Raw genomic sequence first — 20,205 nt, 5'->3', positions numbered from 1 at the left:
CAGTTTCGGGGTGGTTCCTTTCGCCGCTCCAATTCAAGAGGCACCTCAAGGGGACAGGCATCCCAGTCCACACAATACTACAAGGGTAACACCCAGCCCTCGTATAACAACAACAAGGGCAGGGGTGGCTACAGAGGCAATAATATCAAAGGCAGGGGACGTGGAAACAATGGCTCCAGGTCCACCACCACCAACAAGCAGTGACGTCTTGTCACTGCCCCCCGATCACACGACACCTGTCGGGGGGAGACTCAAGCAGTTCCTGCCGGCGTGGAGGTCCATCACCACGGACAGGTGGGTGAGGTCTCTTATCCAGTACGGGTACTGTCTAGAACTTACGTCCATTCCACCGGACATACCGCCAAGAAGCCGTGCTATGTCCGGCGAACACTTGACCTTGTTGCAGCAAGAAGTTCTAGTCATGCTGCAAAAAGGGGCGATAGAGCTCGTTCCATTGCAAGAGCGGCGAACAGGGGTTTACTCCCTGTATTTTTTGATCCCCAAAAAGGACGGATCACTCAGACCGATCCTGGACCTCAGGCCCCTGAACTGGTACATCAACTCGGAGCACTTCCATATGCTCACATTGCAGCAGGTGCTTCCCCTGCTTCAACAGGGGGACTTTCTGGCTACGCTGGATCTGAAGGATGCCTATTTTCATATTCCCCTGCATCCTTCCCACCAAAAGTATCTCCGATTCACGATCTTAGACCAGCATTACCAGTTCAGAGTCCTGCCGTTCGGGGTCACCACGGCACCAAGAGTATTTACGAAATGCCTAGCGACTGTGGCGGCGCATCTCCGTCGCCAGCACGTCCACGTCTTTCCATACCTGGACGACTGGCTCATTCAAGCAAAGACGGAACAGCAGTGCGTAGACCACGTGTCACGCACCATTCACCTCCTGCACGATCTGGGATTCTCTCTGAACTACCCAAAGTCCCATCTCCAGCCCGCCCACGTGCGACAGTATCTGGGCGCGACAATCGACACACTGGCAGCCACTGCGCAGCCGAATTCAGTGAGAATCGCCAGTATCCAGGCGCTGATCCAACGATTCAGACCCCAACACTCGCTTCCAGCGAAGGTGTTCATGCAGTTGATAGGCATGATGGCCTCCTGCATCTCCATTGTCCCGCACGCGAGACTACATATGCGTCCGCTTCAGGAGTGCCTAGCACGTCAGTGGACTCAGGCTCATGGGCAACTGACAGACCTAGTGTTGGTGAGCGGTCGGGCGTACAACTCTCTGCATTGGTGGAATCCACAAAACCTTTGCAAGGGCCGACCATTCCAAGAGCTTGTCCCACAGATCATCCTGACGACGGACGCCTCTCTCCAGGGATGGGGAGCGCATGTACTCCACTACACTGTGCAGGGACTATGGACACTTCAGCAAAGGAAGATGCACATCAATGTGTTGGAACTGATGGCAATCTTCATGGCCTTAAAGGCGTTCAAAGTACATCTGTGCAACAAGGTCGTGTTGATCCGGACGGACAACATGACGGCCATGTACTACATCCAGAAGCAGGGAGGTACACACTCTCCACAGCTGTCTCATCTGGCTCAGAGCATGTGGAAGTGGGCCATTCAGAGGAACATCTTCCTCATGGCAGAGCATCTCCCGGGCAAGGACAATCAAATGGCAGATCTGCTCAGCAGGCACAGCCATCAGATGCACGAGTGGGAGATACATCCATCAGTACTCCAACCGTACTTCCAAAAGTGGGGTCATCCAGAGATAGACCTGTTCGCCACAAAGGAGAACGCAAAATGCCAAAGCTTCGCCGCCAGGTTCCCACACCCCCATTCACAGGGCAATGCGATGTGGATGAACTGGTCAGGCAGATTTGCGTACGCTTTTCCCCCAGCACCTCTGATACCGCTGGTGGCACGCAAGCTCAGGCAACACTCGATGACGCTCATCCTGGTTGCTCCAACGTGGGCTCGCCAACCATGGTACACCACGTTTCTGGAACTCTCCGCGGTACCGCATCAAAGGCTTCATCTCACTCCCAGCCTTCTGACGCAGAGCCATGGCGACATTCAGCACCCAGATCCGCAACAGCTCAACCTGGCGATCTGGCTCCTGAAGTCCTAGAGTTTGGCTACCTCAATCTTCCTCCCGATTGCATGGACATCATTCGGGAGGCAAGGAAGCCCACTACTAGAGCTTGTTATGCGGCTAAATGGAAGAGGTTTGTCATCTACTGTGTGGACCACAGCATTGACCCGCTAGATGCTTCCATTCAAAACATCATATGTTACCTCTTTCACCTGTATCGCTGTAATCTAGCGTACTCTTCCATCCGCATTCACCTGTCTGCTATGGCAGCATACCTCCAGAATAGGCAGCACCTGTCACTCTTTAAGGTCCCTGCTATCAAGGCTTTTCTGGAAGGACTCAAAAGGGTCATTCCACCAAGGACTCCACCAGCTCCAGAATGGAACCTCAATGTGGTTCTTACAAGGCTGATTGGTCCTCCCTTTGAGCCACTGCACTCTTGTGAGCTCCAGTTTTTAACTTGGAAGGTTGCGTTCTTAGTAGCAATTACATCGCTACGGAGGGTTAGCGAGCTGCAGGCGCTCACCATCCAAGAACCTTTCTTCCAGGTACATGCTAACAGGGTGGTGCTCCGCACTAACCCTAAATTCTTACCTAAAGTGGTCTCACAGTTCCACATAAACCAAACAATTGAATTGTCGGTGTTTTTCCAAAACCCAGAGACGCTGGCGGAGCGTATGCTCCACACCCTTGATGTGAAAAGGGCCTTGATGTACTATGTGGACAGGACAAAAGATTTCCGCAAAACCAAACAACTTTTTGTTGCTTTTGCCACACAACACAAGGGAAATGCAATCTCCAAAGCGGGGATTGCTAGATGGATAGTAAAGTGCATTCAGATCTGTTACGCTAAAGCTAAGCGCACTCTCACTATCCCACCGAGGGCCCACTCCACTAGGAAGTTGGGGGCCTCTATGGCTTTCCTAGGTAACATTCCCTTAGAAGACATCTGTAGAGCAGCCACATGGTCTACCACACATACTTTCACTAAGCACTACTGTGTAGACGTGCATTCCAAACAGCAGGCAGCTGTTGGTCAGGCTGTTCTAAAAACGCTTTTTCAGACTGCTGCAGCTGGCACGGGCGGCCGCCGTTAATGGAGGGACTGCTATGTATTCTATGCACAGATATGAATTCAGCAGCCCACATGCCTCGAACTGCAAATGCTACTTACCAGTATGCATCTGTTCTTGGCATGTAGGGCTGCTGACATTCATATCGCCCACCCTCCTCCCCGGCGCCTGTAGCAGCTGCAGTATTTATTCATATACACACATATGCTCATAGCATGGTCATCACTCACTTTCTTCACTCCATCTCTGCCAATGGCTAAAAACAATCTGGGGATGGAGGCGATGCCCATGCGCACTGTAGTCCAGGGGAGCAGCCACCTATCTCGTGATACTTCGAAGACTCTTCCAGGACAACAATGTGCAATCATCCGGACCCAACACTAGGTGGCGGACTATGCACAGATATGAATTTCAGCAGCCCTACATGCCAAGAACAGATGCATACTGGTAAGTAGCATTTGCAATGCCAGGGCTGTGGGTCTTGTAGGCATGGCGCATGTCGACTCTTTGGTTAGTTCTGTGCTTAGACACTCAGCCTGCAAAGGCAGTGTGTGGGTGTCAGGGTACAGGGCCCCTGAGAGTGGCACATTAAGTGCTGCAGCCTGGTAGGGTCTTCTCTTGTCACCATGCCCTGGGTACCTAGGGTACCTTTTACTTGAGGCTGACAGGTGGTCAGAGATGCCAATTGGATTTTAGTTTCATCACAGTTTTAGGGAAGGAACACAGGCCCTGAGTACCTGGTTGGCAGGAACCCAGGGCACACTCAGTCAAAGCACATCAGTAGTTCAGAAAAAAGTGGGGGCATACCAATGCAAGAAAGATGGCTCTTTCTCACACAAGCCCAACACGAGATGGCAGAGTATACCTAGCATGTGAACGTACACTACTGTAATATGCCATGAACAGATGTATACAGGCTTAGTTAAATGTTATTTTTCCATTGTCATCTTTCATAGATTCCCATGTGCCCCCCCTCCTTTCTCCCCTGCCTAACTATCGACTAACTTTTTCTTCCACATTAGTGTAATGAAATCTGAAGTATGCTAGGGTGGGCTGGGGGCAGCTGTCAGTGGTGTTCACTGTGCTTTCCCCTGATTGCTTGATGCATGCGTGTGTTTTTAAATCATGTGAATAAGCTAGTAATGTGACCATATTTATAGCTTGGACAAGAGTGAGGAATTGCACAGAATATGAAAAAGGTTGTAGGCAAGCACTCCACTAAGGATAGAGTAGAGAGACTGTACCGAGAAAAGAGGAGGGCAATTATCATACCAAGATTTGGTAAATTTTTCTCCAGTTCAGCCAGGCAAGCAATAACTGGAATTCCAGGAGAGAGTGAAAGATAGAGGCCTGTTCTGCACACGGGGTAGGGAAATGCAAGGAACTCAGCAGATGAATATCTTCACTTAATTGACTGGTATTTGTATGTGTTTTAGGGGCTTCTTTTGCGGGACCGAGGTACAGATGTGGATAGCTTAGACAAAATTGTAAAAACAAAAAATATACCAGAAGGACAGCATGACACATTTAAAACTGGTTTTGCAGAGGGCTTTCTGAAAGCACAGGCACTCACACAGAAGACAAATGGTAAGTAGTTGATATCTAAATGGATGTTTAATTTTATATCACATGCTTGCATCAGACATTTTATTATAATACCCTGCTCTTTGTTTTCACAGATTCCTTAAGAAGAACACGTCTCTTTCTCCTTGTTATCTTGCTGCTTGGTATCTATGGCTTGTCTAAAACACCATTTTTATCTGGTATTTACATTTTTTCGTTTTTAAGAAATCTAGTAAATGTTATTGAAAATATTGCTTTAAGAGCATCTTAATTTCCTTACTTCTGTAGGAATCTCTTCTGTGTGGCGCAAAAGGCTAAACTGATGGGCTTCATCTGCGACATCTTGGTTACCATATCTAAAAGGTTGTCAAGGTGGCCCAATAGCAGTAAAGAGAGGCACCCTAAAGTACTGGTGTGGGTTGAAGAAAGTACAGGCTCATCACTTCAGTTCCAGGACTGTAGTCCCTGCAAGTACCCCACCTAGGTAGTCCACGTCTGTAGTTTCTGTTGTAGCTTGTATCCATGCCAGCTGCACTGTACAGGACTTACATGGCCTCTGCTGTAAGGTGGTACTGGATTCTAGGCCTGAGGAAGTACAGTTTACTGCCTGTCCCACTGCTGTATCCGCTTTATCCGTAGCTTCCAGGCAATAGTGCTGTGTAAAGGTATGCCTGGTGGACCATGTGGTCGTTCTGCAGATTTGCTGATTTGGAACGCCAGCGAATAATGCAGTGAACGTAGAAACAGCTCTTGTTGAGTGAGCCTGGACGTTAGCAGATAATGGCCGTCCTGCATCGTTATGGCAAAACTGAATGGATGATGCAATCCATCTTGCAACTGAAGGTTTAGAGACGGGAAATCCTTTATTCATATTGCCATAAGCAATGAACAATTGATCAGATTTCCGAAATGGTTTTGTTCTGTGTAAATAGAATTTAACGCACCTCTTAACATCCAAAGTATGTAGAGATTTCCGATGTATACATCTGGCTGTTGATTACTCCCCTTTTGAATTACCCCATGTGCAGCATTTCATGGACACTTTTCTCCATAAATCTCCCTCTTCAACGAAAACGTCACAATGGAACCACTCGGCCCGCGACTCCACATGACTTAATCGCAGCCAAAAGAAGACCTTGTCAGCATGCTTACGACCGTTCCCTTTTTTCTGCGTCGTCAACGCGTAACAGTTTGTGTCTCAGGGATCTCTATTTCTGGAGTTTCATTATTGCAGTTTCTTCCTGAAATTGTAGCAGTATCATGGCTACCAAGAAGAAGTCCCGTTTTAAACCTTGCAGGGAATGTTGGGGTCATATGTTTAACACTGACCCCCAAGAGGATTGTTTATGTTTGTCGGACAACGAAGTCGAGAGGTGTTAGTCATGCAGGCGCATGAATCTGAAGACCTTGAAAGAGAAGGAGGCCAAGCTGTTTATGGCCAGGGCTAAGAGACAGAAATCCGAAGTCACCGCAAGGATGAAGTCTCACCTTCCCCTTTGCCTCAGGTGAATCTGAAACTCTCTCCGGCTCCGAGAGTCTCACTGGCGCCCAGAGAAGAGAAGCCTTCGCCTCTGGCCACTACATCCCGGGCTTCAGTGTCTCTGGCGCCACAACCGACTGCCTCCTTAAGCGGTCTCTGAACCGGTGGTACCGGATCCATACCCACCCTTTTGAGCTTCAGGTACGGATCTGTCACACACCAAGAACGACTCATGGCTGGGACTCTGATATGACCATGTATTTATTGGTGCACTGACCGACGGGTGGCTTCTTTGTTTGTCTTAGAGGCCCATGGGGCTTTTCCACCAGATTCCTTGGGTCTCTTCACGGGGTCTTTCTATCTTTTTGGGGTTTTCTGGGGGTCTGTTTTCTGGGTCCTCCCCCTCGGGAAAATCGAGAGTGAAGAGGCAGTTAGAGACCTGGTCAGGGTCCACGTCCTATATCTCCCGCTCTCTTTTGTGCAAACGGGAACTATTGTATCGCTTGCCGTGTTGCTTCACCCGGCTTATAGAAGGAATACTGGGGGTCTTTTGTGAGGGGAGCCCATCCGGGAGGAAAGGGAGGAGAACCACTAGTTCTATCCTCACTCGTGGTTCCTGTGTGCCCCGATTATGCAAATGCGTCTGCTTGCTTTTGGTCTTCTGTCCTCAATTGGCCTGGGTTATGTCATGCTGGGCCCTGTAGTGCCCCGCACCTTAATACCCCAAGAACACCACCCGATTAACTGCCACTTGCCCCGGCCGTCACTTGCCTGATACCGTGACCCGACAACAGGGTCACGGCTGCCTCGTCTTTTGCGCCTTCCTGAGGGGTGACCTCCTGGTTTCCCTCGTCCTCCCGAGCTGCTTCCTCCTGGTTGGGTCCGTCGACTGCTTCCTCAGTCCTTTCGTCATCGGCTCTTTGGCTTCCGTCCGTTATGGCTCCTTCTCTCATCACTAGTAGCTGTATCCTCAGTAGCTCTGGCTGCCTCGCTGCTCAGTTCCTCTGGGTCCGTCCCTCCTTCACCATCGATCCTGCCGAACACCGCCTCTTGTTCCGCCTCTCTCTATTTGCTCCTTCCGGATCATGGCATGGCCCCCCCGGACGGCAGGAGTGTCTCTTCGTTGGTGCCCCCGGGGTCCTTCGGGACCGCCCCCGCTGTCGCCCTGTCACACGATCCTTCGCACTTGAATGCGATGCTTGCATGTTGGTCAGAGGAGCTAACCCTGCTGGGTGCGCCTGTTGGCCCCAAGAGACTTTTCACAGGCATCATTCATGCCTTTCTTGCCAATGATCCCAGGAAGTTATACAGTTGGATGTGTCTTCTCCGGCGCCTTCTGGCTCCGGTCCAGCGCCTTCGACTAATCCTGTGGAGCCTCCATCAAAGCCGGTCCCTAGCATGCAGCAGGAAGGGGCTGAGGAGGAAATTGTTGACCCTTTGCAGGAATTTGAGGAACTACTGGAGTCTAGTGGTCTCAACACATCTCCTGAATGGGAGCTTTCTTCACCGAAAGGCCTACCATCACAGGAGGTTTCCTCTTACCATTTTATAATGAAGAAGGCAGCTGCTCTACTGGACTTGCCGTTACTTACTGTAGAGCTGTTGGACTTGGCCCTTCTGGCAGGTTCACCCCTGAACTTTTTGCCTTTTAATGTTACATCATTATAGTGATTTCTGGTCTTTGCGCACTTTAGCACTGTGACGCAGTGTAAAGTGCGTGCGCTCCCTGAGAGCATGTGTGAGGTTGGCCTGCCCACCCATAGGAATGCATGGGGAATATGTGTGTCCATGATAGTTCCTGATGCATGTGGAGAGCAGGGTCGAGTTTGGTAGGTGCGAACTCGTGTGATTAAATGCTGCGCGATGATGTGTGCGGCGTTAATGTGTCTGGTGTGGAAGTGCAACTGATATCGGATGGATGCACAGCGATGTTTTTAATATCAAACTTGAGTTTAGGGTGAAAAATGTTTTTTGGGAGTTTTGTGGTGCTCCGCAAGGAGGCGTCGAGGGCCCACCGACGTCAAACTAAATGCTTATGAATGTGAGACTAGAGGGTCTCTAGTCTCATCCCTTTCTTCAAAATCATTATCGACAATTTCAGATTTCAAACCATCCTTTTCTAACCGGCATTGTCAATTCCCTGATGAAGGGCATATTACTAATGCCTGAAATGCATTGGACACATTTAAAAAGACAATGCCTGAATTAAATTGTCGATAATGATTTTGAAGAAATTTGACTAATTCTCAAAACACCATCACAATGAATTACCAAATAAACCAATGAACTATAAAGAACATTGAATGAAAGTTGTTTTCTTGACCTAAGGAACGACAAACATGTGTGTGCCTGCGAAGGGATGAGACTAGAGACCCTCTGGTGTGGAAGTGCCACTTCTAGAAGTTTGCATGTCTGATTATTTGGAAGATCGAATCGCAGTGGCCCCCCTACTAAAATGGATTTCAGTCTGGCTGAACCAGGAATTGGAGGTGAACCACGAAGTTTTAAAGGATTGTCTTACATTAGATCACTGGGACTTTATCCCCTGGCTGAAATATGTCCAACAATTATCCATTACATTAGGTCGGCCAGAATTGTTCACTGAGCCGGCCAAACTTGTGAAAGGTGACCTGCAATGGGTTAAAAGCACCTTTATGTTGAACAGAGGGGTGGATAGAGAAGGTTTGGAGCTGGTTAAACCAACCGTGAGAGCTCACCAGTTGACTGTATCCTCCGGGTGTGAACTGGAATTATATCTAAAAGTTGTTAATATTCCCAATCATAGATATCTTTTAACAAAGTTCCGGTTAAATAAAATTCATTTTCTGATCTCGGGTTGCCCCTGTTGGACTAAGCCCTCAGATTTGGATCTATGTAAATGTGACAGTTTTTTCCTCATGGATACTGTTCATTTTCTGTTTTTTTGTGGTCACTTCATAGATATAAGGAAAAAGTTTATCATACCCGTATTAAATGGGAAAGGGTTTAGACAAGTGAAGCCCGCTTTACTGTACCTTCAATTACTGTCTAATACATGGGAAATTTACAATGTGGCCACATTTTTTACCATAGCTATGAGACTTAGCAAAAAGATTAATTGGTCTTAGATGAATTATTGCATATGGCAAGTTTTTAGACTGTGTAAAATGATTTTATCTTTTTTCTTAAATATCCTGGCATACTGCACACACTTTTAAAATGACACTATGTGTCCGTATTTTATATATTTTCTATTGGGTACTTTTTTCTTAATTGTATTGAATGTCATTGTGTCTTCTGGTGTTTTTTGGACCTTTATGTTTACATTTGTATACTTTTGTGGTTTTTGATATGAACCGAATAAAGTATTTTTGACACAAGACGCTTCTTTTATCTACCAGGCGCCGGTACTGTTTTTATGCCACAATCACTATGGCAAAAATCTTAAAGCCAATTTACTCACGTGACCGGCAATGTAAAAAAGGTTGACATTTTAGCCTTTTGAATCCGGGCAGTGACACAGTGGAAGGCAGTGGGTATTTAACCATTTCCGCTTCCGGGTTCAGGTGTCAGTTTTCGATTGAAAGTAAGTCTACTTGCCAACACCGCGGTTCTTTTTTCCATTACCTTAGCTTAATGTACCTTGAGCACTATGGAGCTCACACCAGCTAACGCTTTTGTAGTTCCAGATTGCGCCAACATGAGGAGTAATCCACTCCTTTGCCGCAACCTTTACCGATCCTTTTGAACCACTCGCGCATTTTAGTTTTACACAGTTCGGTAAATACAGATTCTTCCTTTTGTGTTTAACATTCACTTTTATACCGTTCACGCACCGTCCCTTATGCATTCCCTGTTTGTTAATTTCTCCATAGCTTTGTCTTTTTGCTGTTGACCCATCACTGGATCATCGGCCACAATACTTTTGCAAGCGACACTAGCCTTCTAAAGACCCGGGGATATCGCCATTGTCTAACCCAGGGTGGTGTGGAGTGCAAAAAAACGATGGATTTGGGCCCAGATCTTTTGACTGGGTTGAATGTGTGACATTGATCCACATTCGGTCCATCACCTGTTTTGTTTGCAATTGCCGCCATAAGTGCGCTGGGGATGCTCAGACGTGGGTCCCAGGCACTCCACACCACTGGAGTCAAGCTAGCCAGGCTGATGAGAGGTGTTACCTCGAAACCGGTCCGGTCCTCGGATGCTTGATTCCGTTCTGGGAAGGACATGGCTTTTGTAGTTCGGACTGGACTGTTCCCATGGGGCACAGGGTCAGAGGTGATTTGCATATCGCCATTGTCTAACCCAGGGTGGTGTGGAGTGCAAAAAAACGATGGATTTGGGCCCAGATCTTTTGACTGGGTTGAATGTGTGACATTGATCCACATTCGGTCCATCACCTGTTTTGTTTGCAATTGCCGCCATAAGTGCGCTGGGGATGCTCAGACGTGGGTCCCAGGCACTTCACACCACAAGCTAGCCGGGCTGATGAGGTGTTACCTCGAAACCGGTCCGGTCCTCGGATGCTTGATTCCGTTCTGGGAAGGACATGGCTTTTGTAGTTCGGACTGGACTGTTCCCATGGGGCACAGGGTCAGAGCTTATTTGCATATCGCCATTGTCTAACCCAGGGTGGTGTGGAGTGCAAAAAAACAATGGATTTGGGCCCAGATCTTTTGACTGGGTTGAATGTGTGACATTGATCCACATTCGGTCCATCACCTGTTTTGTTTGCAATTGCCACCATAAGTGCGCTGGGGATGCTCAGACGTGGGTCCCAGGCACTCCACACCACTGGAGTCAAGCTAGCCGGGCTGATGAGAGGTGTTACCTCGAAACCGGTCCGGTCCTCGGATGCTTGATTCCGTTCTGGGAAGGACATGGCTTTTGTAGTTCGGACTGGACTGTTCCCATGGGGCACAGGGTCAGAGCTGATTTGCATATCGCCATTGTCTAACCCAGGGTGGTGTGGAGTGCAAAAAAACGATGGATTTGGGCCCAGATCTTTTGACTGGGTTGAATGTGTGACATTGATCCACATTCGGTCCATCACCTGTTTTGTTTGCAATTGCCGCCAAAAGTGCGCTGGGGATGCTCAGACGTGGGTCTCAGGCACTCCACACCACTGGAGTCAAGCTAGCCGGGCTGATGAGAGGTGTTACCTCGAAACCGGTCCGGTCCTCGGATGCTTGATTCCGTTCTGGGAAGGACATGGCTTTTGTAGTTCGGACTGGACTGTTCCCATGGGGCACAGGGTCAGAGGTGATTTGCATATCGCCATTGTCTAACCCAGGGTGGTGTGGAGTGCAAAAAAACGATGGATGTGGGCCCAGATCTTTTGACTGGGTTGAATGTGTGACATTGATCCACATTCGGTCCATCACCTGTTTTGTTTGCAATACAACAAAGGAGGCACGCAGACCACCTATAACAAAAACAATAGGGGTGGATACCGTGGGAACAGCACCAAAGGCAGAGGACGAGGAAATAATAATGCCAGATCCTCCGCCACCAATTAACAGTGACGTCTTGTCACTGCCCCCGGACCATATAACACCGGTCGGGGGAAGACTTCAGCAGTTCCTGCCAGTCTGGGAAGGCATTACCACAGACAGGTGGGTGAGACAACTTTTCCAATACGGCTATTGTCTAGAACTAACCTCCACTCCACCCAACATATCCCCAAGGCACCGTCCTATGTCCGCAGAGCACATGCACTTATTGCAGCAAGAGGTCATCTGCATGCTGCAAAAAGGGGCCATAGAACTCGTGCCGTTAGAACAACAGGGTACAGGGGTGTACTTACTGTACTTCTTAATCCCAAAGAAGGACGGGTCTCTCAGGCCCATTCTAGACCTCAGAACCCTGAACCAATACATCTTGTCAGAACATTTTCACATGCTCACTTTGCAGCAAGTTCTACCATTGCTCAGTCAGGGAGATTTCCTAGCAACCCTATACCTGAAGGACGCATATTTCCACATTCCAATTCACCCAGGACACAGGAAATATCTCAGGTTCACCTTAAAAAACCAGCATTACCAGTTCGGTACACTACAGCCCACAGAGTGTTTACCAAGTGCTTGGCGACGGTAGCTGCGCACCTTCGGAGACAACACATCCATGTCTATCCTTATCTGGACGACTAGCTTTTCCAAGCAAAGTCAGTCCAGCAATGTGCCAAGCACATGTCCCGCACGATTCACCTCCTACACAGTCTGGGATTTTCACAGAATTACCCAAAATCTTATCTTCAACCCGCACATGTACAACAGTACCTAGGGGCGGAAATAAACACTCTGGCGGCAACAGCACAGCCAAACTCAGCAAGAATCAACAGCATGCAATTGCTGATTCAGAAATTCAGACCCCAACACTCACTCCCAGCGCAAGTATTTATGCAGCGGATGGGCATGATGGCCTCCTGCATCTTCATAGTCCCTCACGCGAGGCTACACATGCGTCCGCTTCAGGAGTGCTTGGCAAGACAGTGGAACCAGGCTCGGGGACATCTAAAAGACCTAGTGTTGGTGACCGGTCGTGCATACAACTCTCTGCATTGGTGGAACACACAAAACCTTTGCAGGGGACGACCGTTCTAAGAGCCTGTACCACAGATAGTGCTGACGACGGACGCATCTCTCCAGGGCTGGGGAGCGCATGTCCTCCATTATACAGTGCAGGGACTATGGACGGCGCAGCAGCAGAAGATGCACATCAACCTGCTGGAACTGATGGCAATCTTCATGGTGATGAAGGCGTTCAAATTACATTTGTGCAACAAAGTCGTGCTGATCCGGACGGACATCATGACTGCCATGTATTGCATGCAGAAGCAAGGAGGGACAATCTCTCCACAATTGTCACACCTAGCCCAGAGCATGTGGAAGTGGGCCATTCAAAGAAACATGTACCTCATGGCGGAACACCTCCCAGGCAAGGACAACCAGATGGCGGACCTGCTCAGCAGGCACAGCCATGAGATGCACGAGTGGGAGATACATCCCTCGGTGCTACGACCGTATTTCCAGCAGTGGGGTCATCCAGAGATAGACCTATTCGCCACAAAGGAAAACGCAAAATGCCAAGCCTTCGCCGCCAGGTTCCCACACCCGCAGTCTCAGGGCAATGCGATATGGATGAACTGGTCAGGCAGATTTGCGTACGCTTTTCCTCCAGCACTGCTCATACCGCTGGTGGCGCGCAAACTGCGGCAGCACTCAATGACACTCATCCTGGTTGCTCCAACATGGGCAAGGCAGGCATGGTACACCACGTTCCTAGAACTTTCAGTGGTGCCTCACCAACGACTGCGACTCACACCCAGTCTCCTCACTCAGTGCCGTGGAGACATTCAGCACCCAGATCCGCAACAGTTGAGCCTTGCAATATGGCTCCTGAGGTCATAGAATTTGGCTACCTGAAACTGCCGCCTGACTGTATGAACATTATCAAGGAGGCTAGAAGGCCTACAACCAGGGCATGCTATGCGACAAAATGGAAGCGATTTGTCATTTATTGTTCCAATAATGACATAAATCCGCTAGATGCATCAACGCAAAACATTATATGTTATTTGTTGCATCTACACTAATGCAATCTGGCATATAGTTCCATCAGGATACATTTAGCTGCAATGGCAGCTTATCTTCAAAACAGACAGCACCTTTCCCTTTTCAGAGTGCCAGCCATTAAAGCTTTTATGGAGGGACTCGAGAGTAATTCCTCCCAGACACCCGCCTTAACCTGTCTGGAATCTAAACCTAGTTCTCACCAGACTGATGGGGCCACCCTTTGAACCTCTTCACTCTTGTGAGATACAGTTTCTGACATGGAAAGTGGCATTCCTGGTAGCGATCACATCGCTAAGAAGAGTTTGTGAGCTTCAAGCCCTAACTATTCAAGAGCCTTTCATACAGATTCATGCTAATAGGGTAGTGCTGCGTACCATCCCTAAATTTATGCCTAAGGTGGTGTCACAGTTCCACATTAACCAAACGATAGAACTGCCAGTATTCTTCCCAAACCCAGAGTCAGTGGCAGACCGAGCACTGCACACACTAGATGTTAAAAGAGCTCTCCTGTATTACATAGACAGGACAAAAGATTTCAGGAAAACTAAGCAACTGTTTGTTGCCTTCTCTCCACAGCACTAAGGCAACCCCATTTCCAAATCAGGTATAGCCAGATGGATTGTTAAGTGCATACAGATCTGTTATCAAAAGGCTAAACGCACATTAACAGTTCCCCCAAGAGCGCATTCCACACGCAAGTTAGGGGCATCCATGGCTTTCCTAGGTAACATTCCTCTAGAGGATATATGTAGAGCAGCCACATGGACCACCATACATACATTTACCAAACACTACTTCGTGGATGTACACTCCAAACAGCAAGCTGCTGTAGGACAGGCTGTTCTCAGAACCCTTTTTCAGACTGCTGCAGCTGGCACGGGCAACCACCGCTAAGGAGGAAACTGCTATTTATTCTATGCACAGATATAAATTCAGCAGCCCACATGCCGCGAACGAATATGCTACTTACCAGTATGCATCTGTTCTTGGCATGTAGGGCTGCTGACATTCATATCACCCGCCCTCCTCCCCGGTGCCTGTCGCAGCTGTAGCACTCAGAATTATTCTCAGGCATGGTCATCACTTACTGTATCATACTCCATCTCTGCCACAATGGCGAAAAACAATCTGAGGAGGGAGAGGATGCCCATGCGCACTGTAGTCCAGGGGAGGAGCCACCTATCTCGTGATATTTCGAAGACTCTTCCAGGACAACAATGTGCAATCATCCGGACCCAACACTAGGCGGCGATCTATGCACAGATATGAATGTCAGCAGCCCTACATGCCAAGAACAGATGCATACTGGTAAGTAGCTTCTTTTAGCGCACCACAAGAAGCCCATATCAACATCAGTCATGTCCGACAGTAGTCAAAATACTTTGCACAAGTAGTCTGATACCAGTGGGCATAGCCAAGCTGTCTGTTTCAGGTGTGACGCATCTCAAACAAGGAGAGGTTTATGTGGGTGTGATGGAGTTGATACAAGAACATAAAATGTATGAGCCGTTGGCGGCCATTAAAATCTTTGGCTCTTAAATGCCCACGGCAGTATGTCCATTCCTTACCAGTCATTACGTCAACCCCATCCTTCTACCATTGTGACCTTTTCCTTGGTGTCACTATTGGGACTTCAGCATTCATTGTCAGGCATTGTCTGGCTGTTCGTCTTCTACATGTCGGGCAGTGAGGAGTACTAACTTTTTAGAATCAATTGGTTCCTGAGAAAAGGATGGGTATGTAGCTTAGCATAGGGCCTGTACCCAATAGAAAAAAAATGCATCTAGCGCAGGGGATTTCGGTTAGTCTATGACCGACACAGCAATTAGAAGTTGGAGCACTTTTAGATCCTCCCCACTTCACTAAACACAGGAGGACCCTGGTTTTACACACTCTCCATTAGTGCAGATCAGACATGAGCGATTTTTCAGATGAGTATAAAATAGCATACCTTTATCCCAGTCTAATGTGATCCCAGGCACTCTTTGTGTAGGTCACAGTTAATCTCTTCACGGTTGGGGGTGGTGGAGGGGGAATGAGCCCTTCCATTTTACCAGTGGTTTTGGAGGAACGAGATTATCTTTGACTCATAGCGGGGTGTCGAAGCCAGTTATAGGCAAAATGGGCTTGAGTACAATAATAATGCAGCTCGAAATCTGTTGCTGCCAGTCTCCCCCTGTTCCTGTGGGAACGTTGGCATTTCCCTTCTTATGCGGGGCTGGTTCCCTACCCAGGCCAGTGTCGTCAGGGTCTTCAGCATGTTGAAGTGTTTTGGGAGGAGGCGTGGGATATTTGTAAACAAATACAGCAGTTTCGGCAGGACAACCATGTTCATAAATGCAATCCTACTGTTCAGAGAAGGGGGAGTCTAATTCAATTATGTACCTAGTTTGCCAGTTTTGACATCGCTGTCCCCTCATTTTCTTTGATTACTGTGGCTCTGTTGCGATTCACATGTAAACCTGGTTATTTAACTTGTGTTACATCACTGTAGGGGATTCCAATGGTCAGGGCAGCATGGCAGGGGTTAATGGGAACATTTGTAACTTGTTCCCTTTAATAGATATTCTTGAGAGCAATTTGAATAAGGTGAATTACAAGATCACTATGGAAAGATTTGTGGTTGGCTCTGAGATGCAATGTGATGCCGTCTGCAGGGCCAGATTAAGACCGTTAAATGCCCTAAGCAATAAAAAGATTTTGGTGCCATGTAGGAAGCTGGCTCTGTATATATTCGACCAAAGTAAGGTATAGTGTCCACAGAGTCCAGTGGATCCCCAGAGGTAGGCAGAGGTAAAAGTAGATAATACCTTACACTCCATTTGTGGTATCCTTCTTGGTTCAGGGCTGCCCCCTAAATACTGTATTTAGTCGGCGTTTTAGGGGTCTTGGGTTAATAGCCAATGGGCTACGACCTTAGAGTGACTAAACACTTGGTGTGCTCACCCCACATGGGGTGTGGACACAATCCCTGATCCTGATTACAGAGTGCCTGCCATCTGCAAGATGGTGGGCACTGAAGAGTGGGCTTCACCTCGCCTCCCCCACCTGAGGGGTGGGGTTGGCAGAGGTGGGCACACCATCTAGTTTGTTCTAATTTTTCCTGCCTGTCTACCTGCCGAAAAGTGGGTGAGACCGGAAGTGGGCCTGCTCCTGATAGCTGGAGAGGCTAGAGGTCGCTTTGCAAAGGCAACAAGGCCTTTGAAGCTGCCCTGCAACAGATGGCTCTTCCTAACCTGGGGGAGGTGTGAACACCTTGGCCCAGGAAAAGGCTTTGTTTCTGAGCTCAGTGAGCAAAGGCTCCCCCAGGGGTCCGGAACCTTGTCTGGGAACCCAGTAGAGTCTGGTTGTTTTTTAGGGGGCTTCTCAAAGATGCCCTCGGAGTGCATTCTGGCCTCAGTGTGGGTTTATTATGCTGAGACGTTTGCTACCAAACTTCCCAGAATTCCGTAAAGGCATTATGGTGCTATGAAGTTCGTAATGATACACTCCCAGACCATATACTGTTTATGGCGTTATTGCACTTACAATGTCTAAGAATAGACTTAGACACTGTAGAGGTACAGTGCTCATGCAAATGTGCCCTTACCAGTGGTATAGTGCACCCAGCTAGAGGGGTGTCTTACCTAAACCACCGGCATGGCACGCATGTTTGTATGGCATGTCGATTTGTGCGTGTGTACGTGTGTGTGTGTGTGTGTGTGTGTGTGTGTGTGTGTCCACTTATGTATGTAGTTACATACAGGACCTCTAAGGGTGGCACAATATGGTCACAGTGCCCTTCGTACCCATGGTACCTTTTACAAGGGACTTACAGCTGATCTGAGAGGTGCCAATTGGGGGTACAAAGGTATAGTTTCGGGGGAAAATGAAGGCCCTGGCAACCAGATTGGCAGGGACCCAGGGCACATCAAGTCATAGTGCATCAGAAATCTGTCAAAAAGTGTGGGGGGGGATACTGCAACAGAAACCCACTTTCCTACATCAGCCTTTTTGAGTAGTGGTTTACCGTCTTTCCATATGGTAAATGCAGTTCCACAAGTTGGGTTTGGGGTGACTTAAGGGCATATAGAAGAAACAACCGCCTTAAAGTACATTTTCTTCCAGTCTTTTACTTTTTTTTTTTTTTTTGCAGTTCGTTTCCGGACATCAACTGGACTTGATGCTCAAGTTGATCCAATTCACATGAAAAATGTTACATTTGACCATGTAAAAGGGGTAAGGTTTCACATCTTATGATGGGTATCATACAAGAGTTGTGTTTTTAATTATGATTGCCTCACTTTGTTTGGCCAGATGATTGTAATTCTTCAGTGAGTATGTGCTTGAACCAAAGATGTTTTCCGATTGGTGGTTTAGGGCTAAAAATCCATCACTGAAAGGAGTTAACCCTTTCGATGCTGATGACGAGCTCAGCTCGTCATCACCCACGGGTGTCGTGTGCTGATGACGAGCTGAGCTCGTCATGGTGCCACTAAAATGGCATTTTCCAGCACAGGAGGGGGGAAAACGCCCAGCAGCCATGTGGTTAAATCCTGGTTTATATTTTGAAAAAGTCTAGTTTGTCATCTCATTGCCTTCTCACATGTATTAAGAGCTTCCCACGATCATCCCTTCATTGAATGCCATAAACAGTGTACATCCCTGTCCATGTGCTGAATCCCAAAACACTTTTTATTAGCTTTTTTTCCCTTTAAAACAAAAAGCAATTAGAATTAGTATAGTATAGAAGCACGCTGAAAAAGCTTTGTTTTTTTAGATAGAAAAGAACTGTGGTAAAATGGAGCTAATGTGATTGCAGGCTCAACAGAGCTGAAAATGTGCTAGATCATTGTTTACCCAAAATGCTCAGCAGTGGTAGTTGAAAAACAACAAATCTCAATCTTCCTGTGAACAGGATTTACACGCATTAAAATATGCTCTTTTCTAAAGACATTCTTGACCACATTTTTGGTTTTACATACCATCTTTTGGTATCTCGAGTCCCCCCACCGCCCGCTGGCATACCCCCCCTACATTGCATGCCTTTTTGTTTTTAACACTGTGTACTTTCTATGAAAAAAGTGTATTTCTATTAGGACATTAGAAGGCTGGCTGGGCATCAGAGTACAAAAATATCATGAAGTTGAGTAAACATTGGAGGCTGGCTCAGGATCACAATATGTATAAACAATAGGAATCCACTCTTACAATGGAAGGGCTTCCCTACTTTGGTTGGGAGCACCCAGTGTTTGTAAAATACCCCTCACACACCAAAAGGACCCTTGGTGTCATGCTTCATCATTGAGGTCTTCGCACCCCTCTACGGGATGCGGCGTGCAACGACCTGTGACTACGCGGGAGCACTATTCTGGATGACTATGTGTGGTGTGTGTCAAGGTTTTTGTATTTTATTTTATGTGCGTGAGTGGTGAGGTTTATCGGTGAGTGATGTTTAAAACGGGCCTGCCTCGTGGGGTAAGCTCAGTATTAATTTTAATGGGCCCCCGGGCTGGCGCTATTAAAAGGTGAAAGAAGTGGAGGTGTGGTATGCAGGGCAATGTGCATCACCTCCTGTGTGTGTGTGTGTCAACATGTTCCGGAGTCGGAACTCCTTCTTCAGGAGGGGGTCCACAAATCCCCACCTTACTCATGTTTCTCTACTTTAAAAATGTGTTTTATTTACAAAAGTAAAGTGCAGGTTATGCAATGTACCTACAAATTCTGTTTGTCGCAATTCAGTCGACCTGCAAAAGAAGGGGACAACATTTTTTTTCTGGTGGTCTGCTCCTTAGCAAAAACTAGGCTCAGTGACCTGTGGAAAAACATAAAATGGTGCGGGCTACGATCTCTAGACAGGAATGTCATTCTATTCGTGAAATCGGGCCCGACGTGAAAAAAGAGACAAATACAAGACATACACACACTCAACATAAAGCACACACTCTAAAGATAGTCGGTTGTTCATTAATTGGCCTTATGGTGGTGATAAGGTTCATGGGTTAATACAGTGAGAGGCAAAAAGAGGAGCATACTGTTATAAATCAAGTCCAATGCCTCATGAGCCTCCGGACGTAGGGGTCCTCGTGCCGATTCGCTACCTGTAAATGATGGAGATTTTAGGCGATCTATAGTACTCACATTGTCGCTGGACTACTCTTCTTTTCCCCAATGGTGGTATACTCACGAAGTCTAAGAGAGTCTGCCTCCTGACTGCCCCATACGCGGCTCCGCTGAGAGTGCGGTGTCTCCCGGTGGGGTCTCGAGTTTTATACTTGTGTTAATTGCCAATTAGTGCGCTAATCGGTCCTTAAGTAGTCGGATGTGTCCTTACTTGGGTATTCTGGTGCTCATGTACGCCGTGTAGCATTGGTGTCAGCTGGCTTCCTTTACTGCGCATGCCTGTTACAGAGACGTGTCTGCGCGCATGTGCGCTAAGAGCCGACCTCTCTCCTGAGCATGTGCGTTATACACTGTCTCAATGCA

At 47.7% G+C, this 20,205-nt stretch overlaps 1 protein-coding gene across 1 annotated transcript in view; it reads left to right on the top strand.

The window, feature by feature from the left end:
• YME1L1 (YME1 like 1 ATPase) overlaps positions 1-20,205 on the top strand; it is a 465,708-nt gene that overhangs the window by 82,896 nt on the left and 362,607 nt on the right. The window contains exons 6-8 of the mRNA XM_086941610.1: positions 4,578-4,728; positions 4,821-4,904; positions 17,876-17,958. Of these exons, the coding sequence (XP_086797736.1) occupies positions 4,578-4,728; positions 4,821-4,904; positions 17,876-17,958 (318 nt within the window). The remainder of the gene's footprint in view (positions 1-4,577; positions 4,729-4,820; positions 4,905-17,875; positions 17,959-20,205) is intronic.

This window comes from Lissotriton vulgaris, chromosome 10, assembly GCF_964263255.1.
Source record: "Lissotriton vulgaris chromosome 10, aLisVul1.2, whole genome shotgun sequence".
NCBI classification, from domain to species: domain Eukaryota; kingdom Metazoa; phylum Chordata; class Amphibia; order Caudata; family Salamandridae; genus Lissotriton; species Lissotriton vulgaris.
Note: the sequence above shows the minus strand (reverse complement) of the source record. Positions and strands in the feature narration are given on the sequence as shown.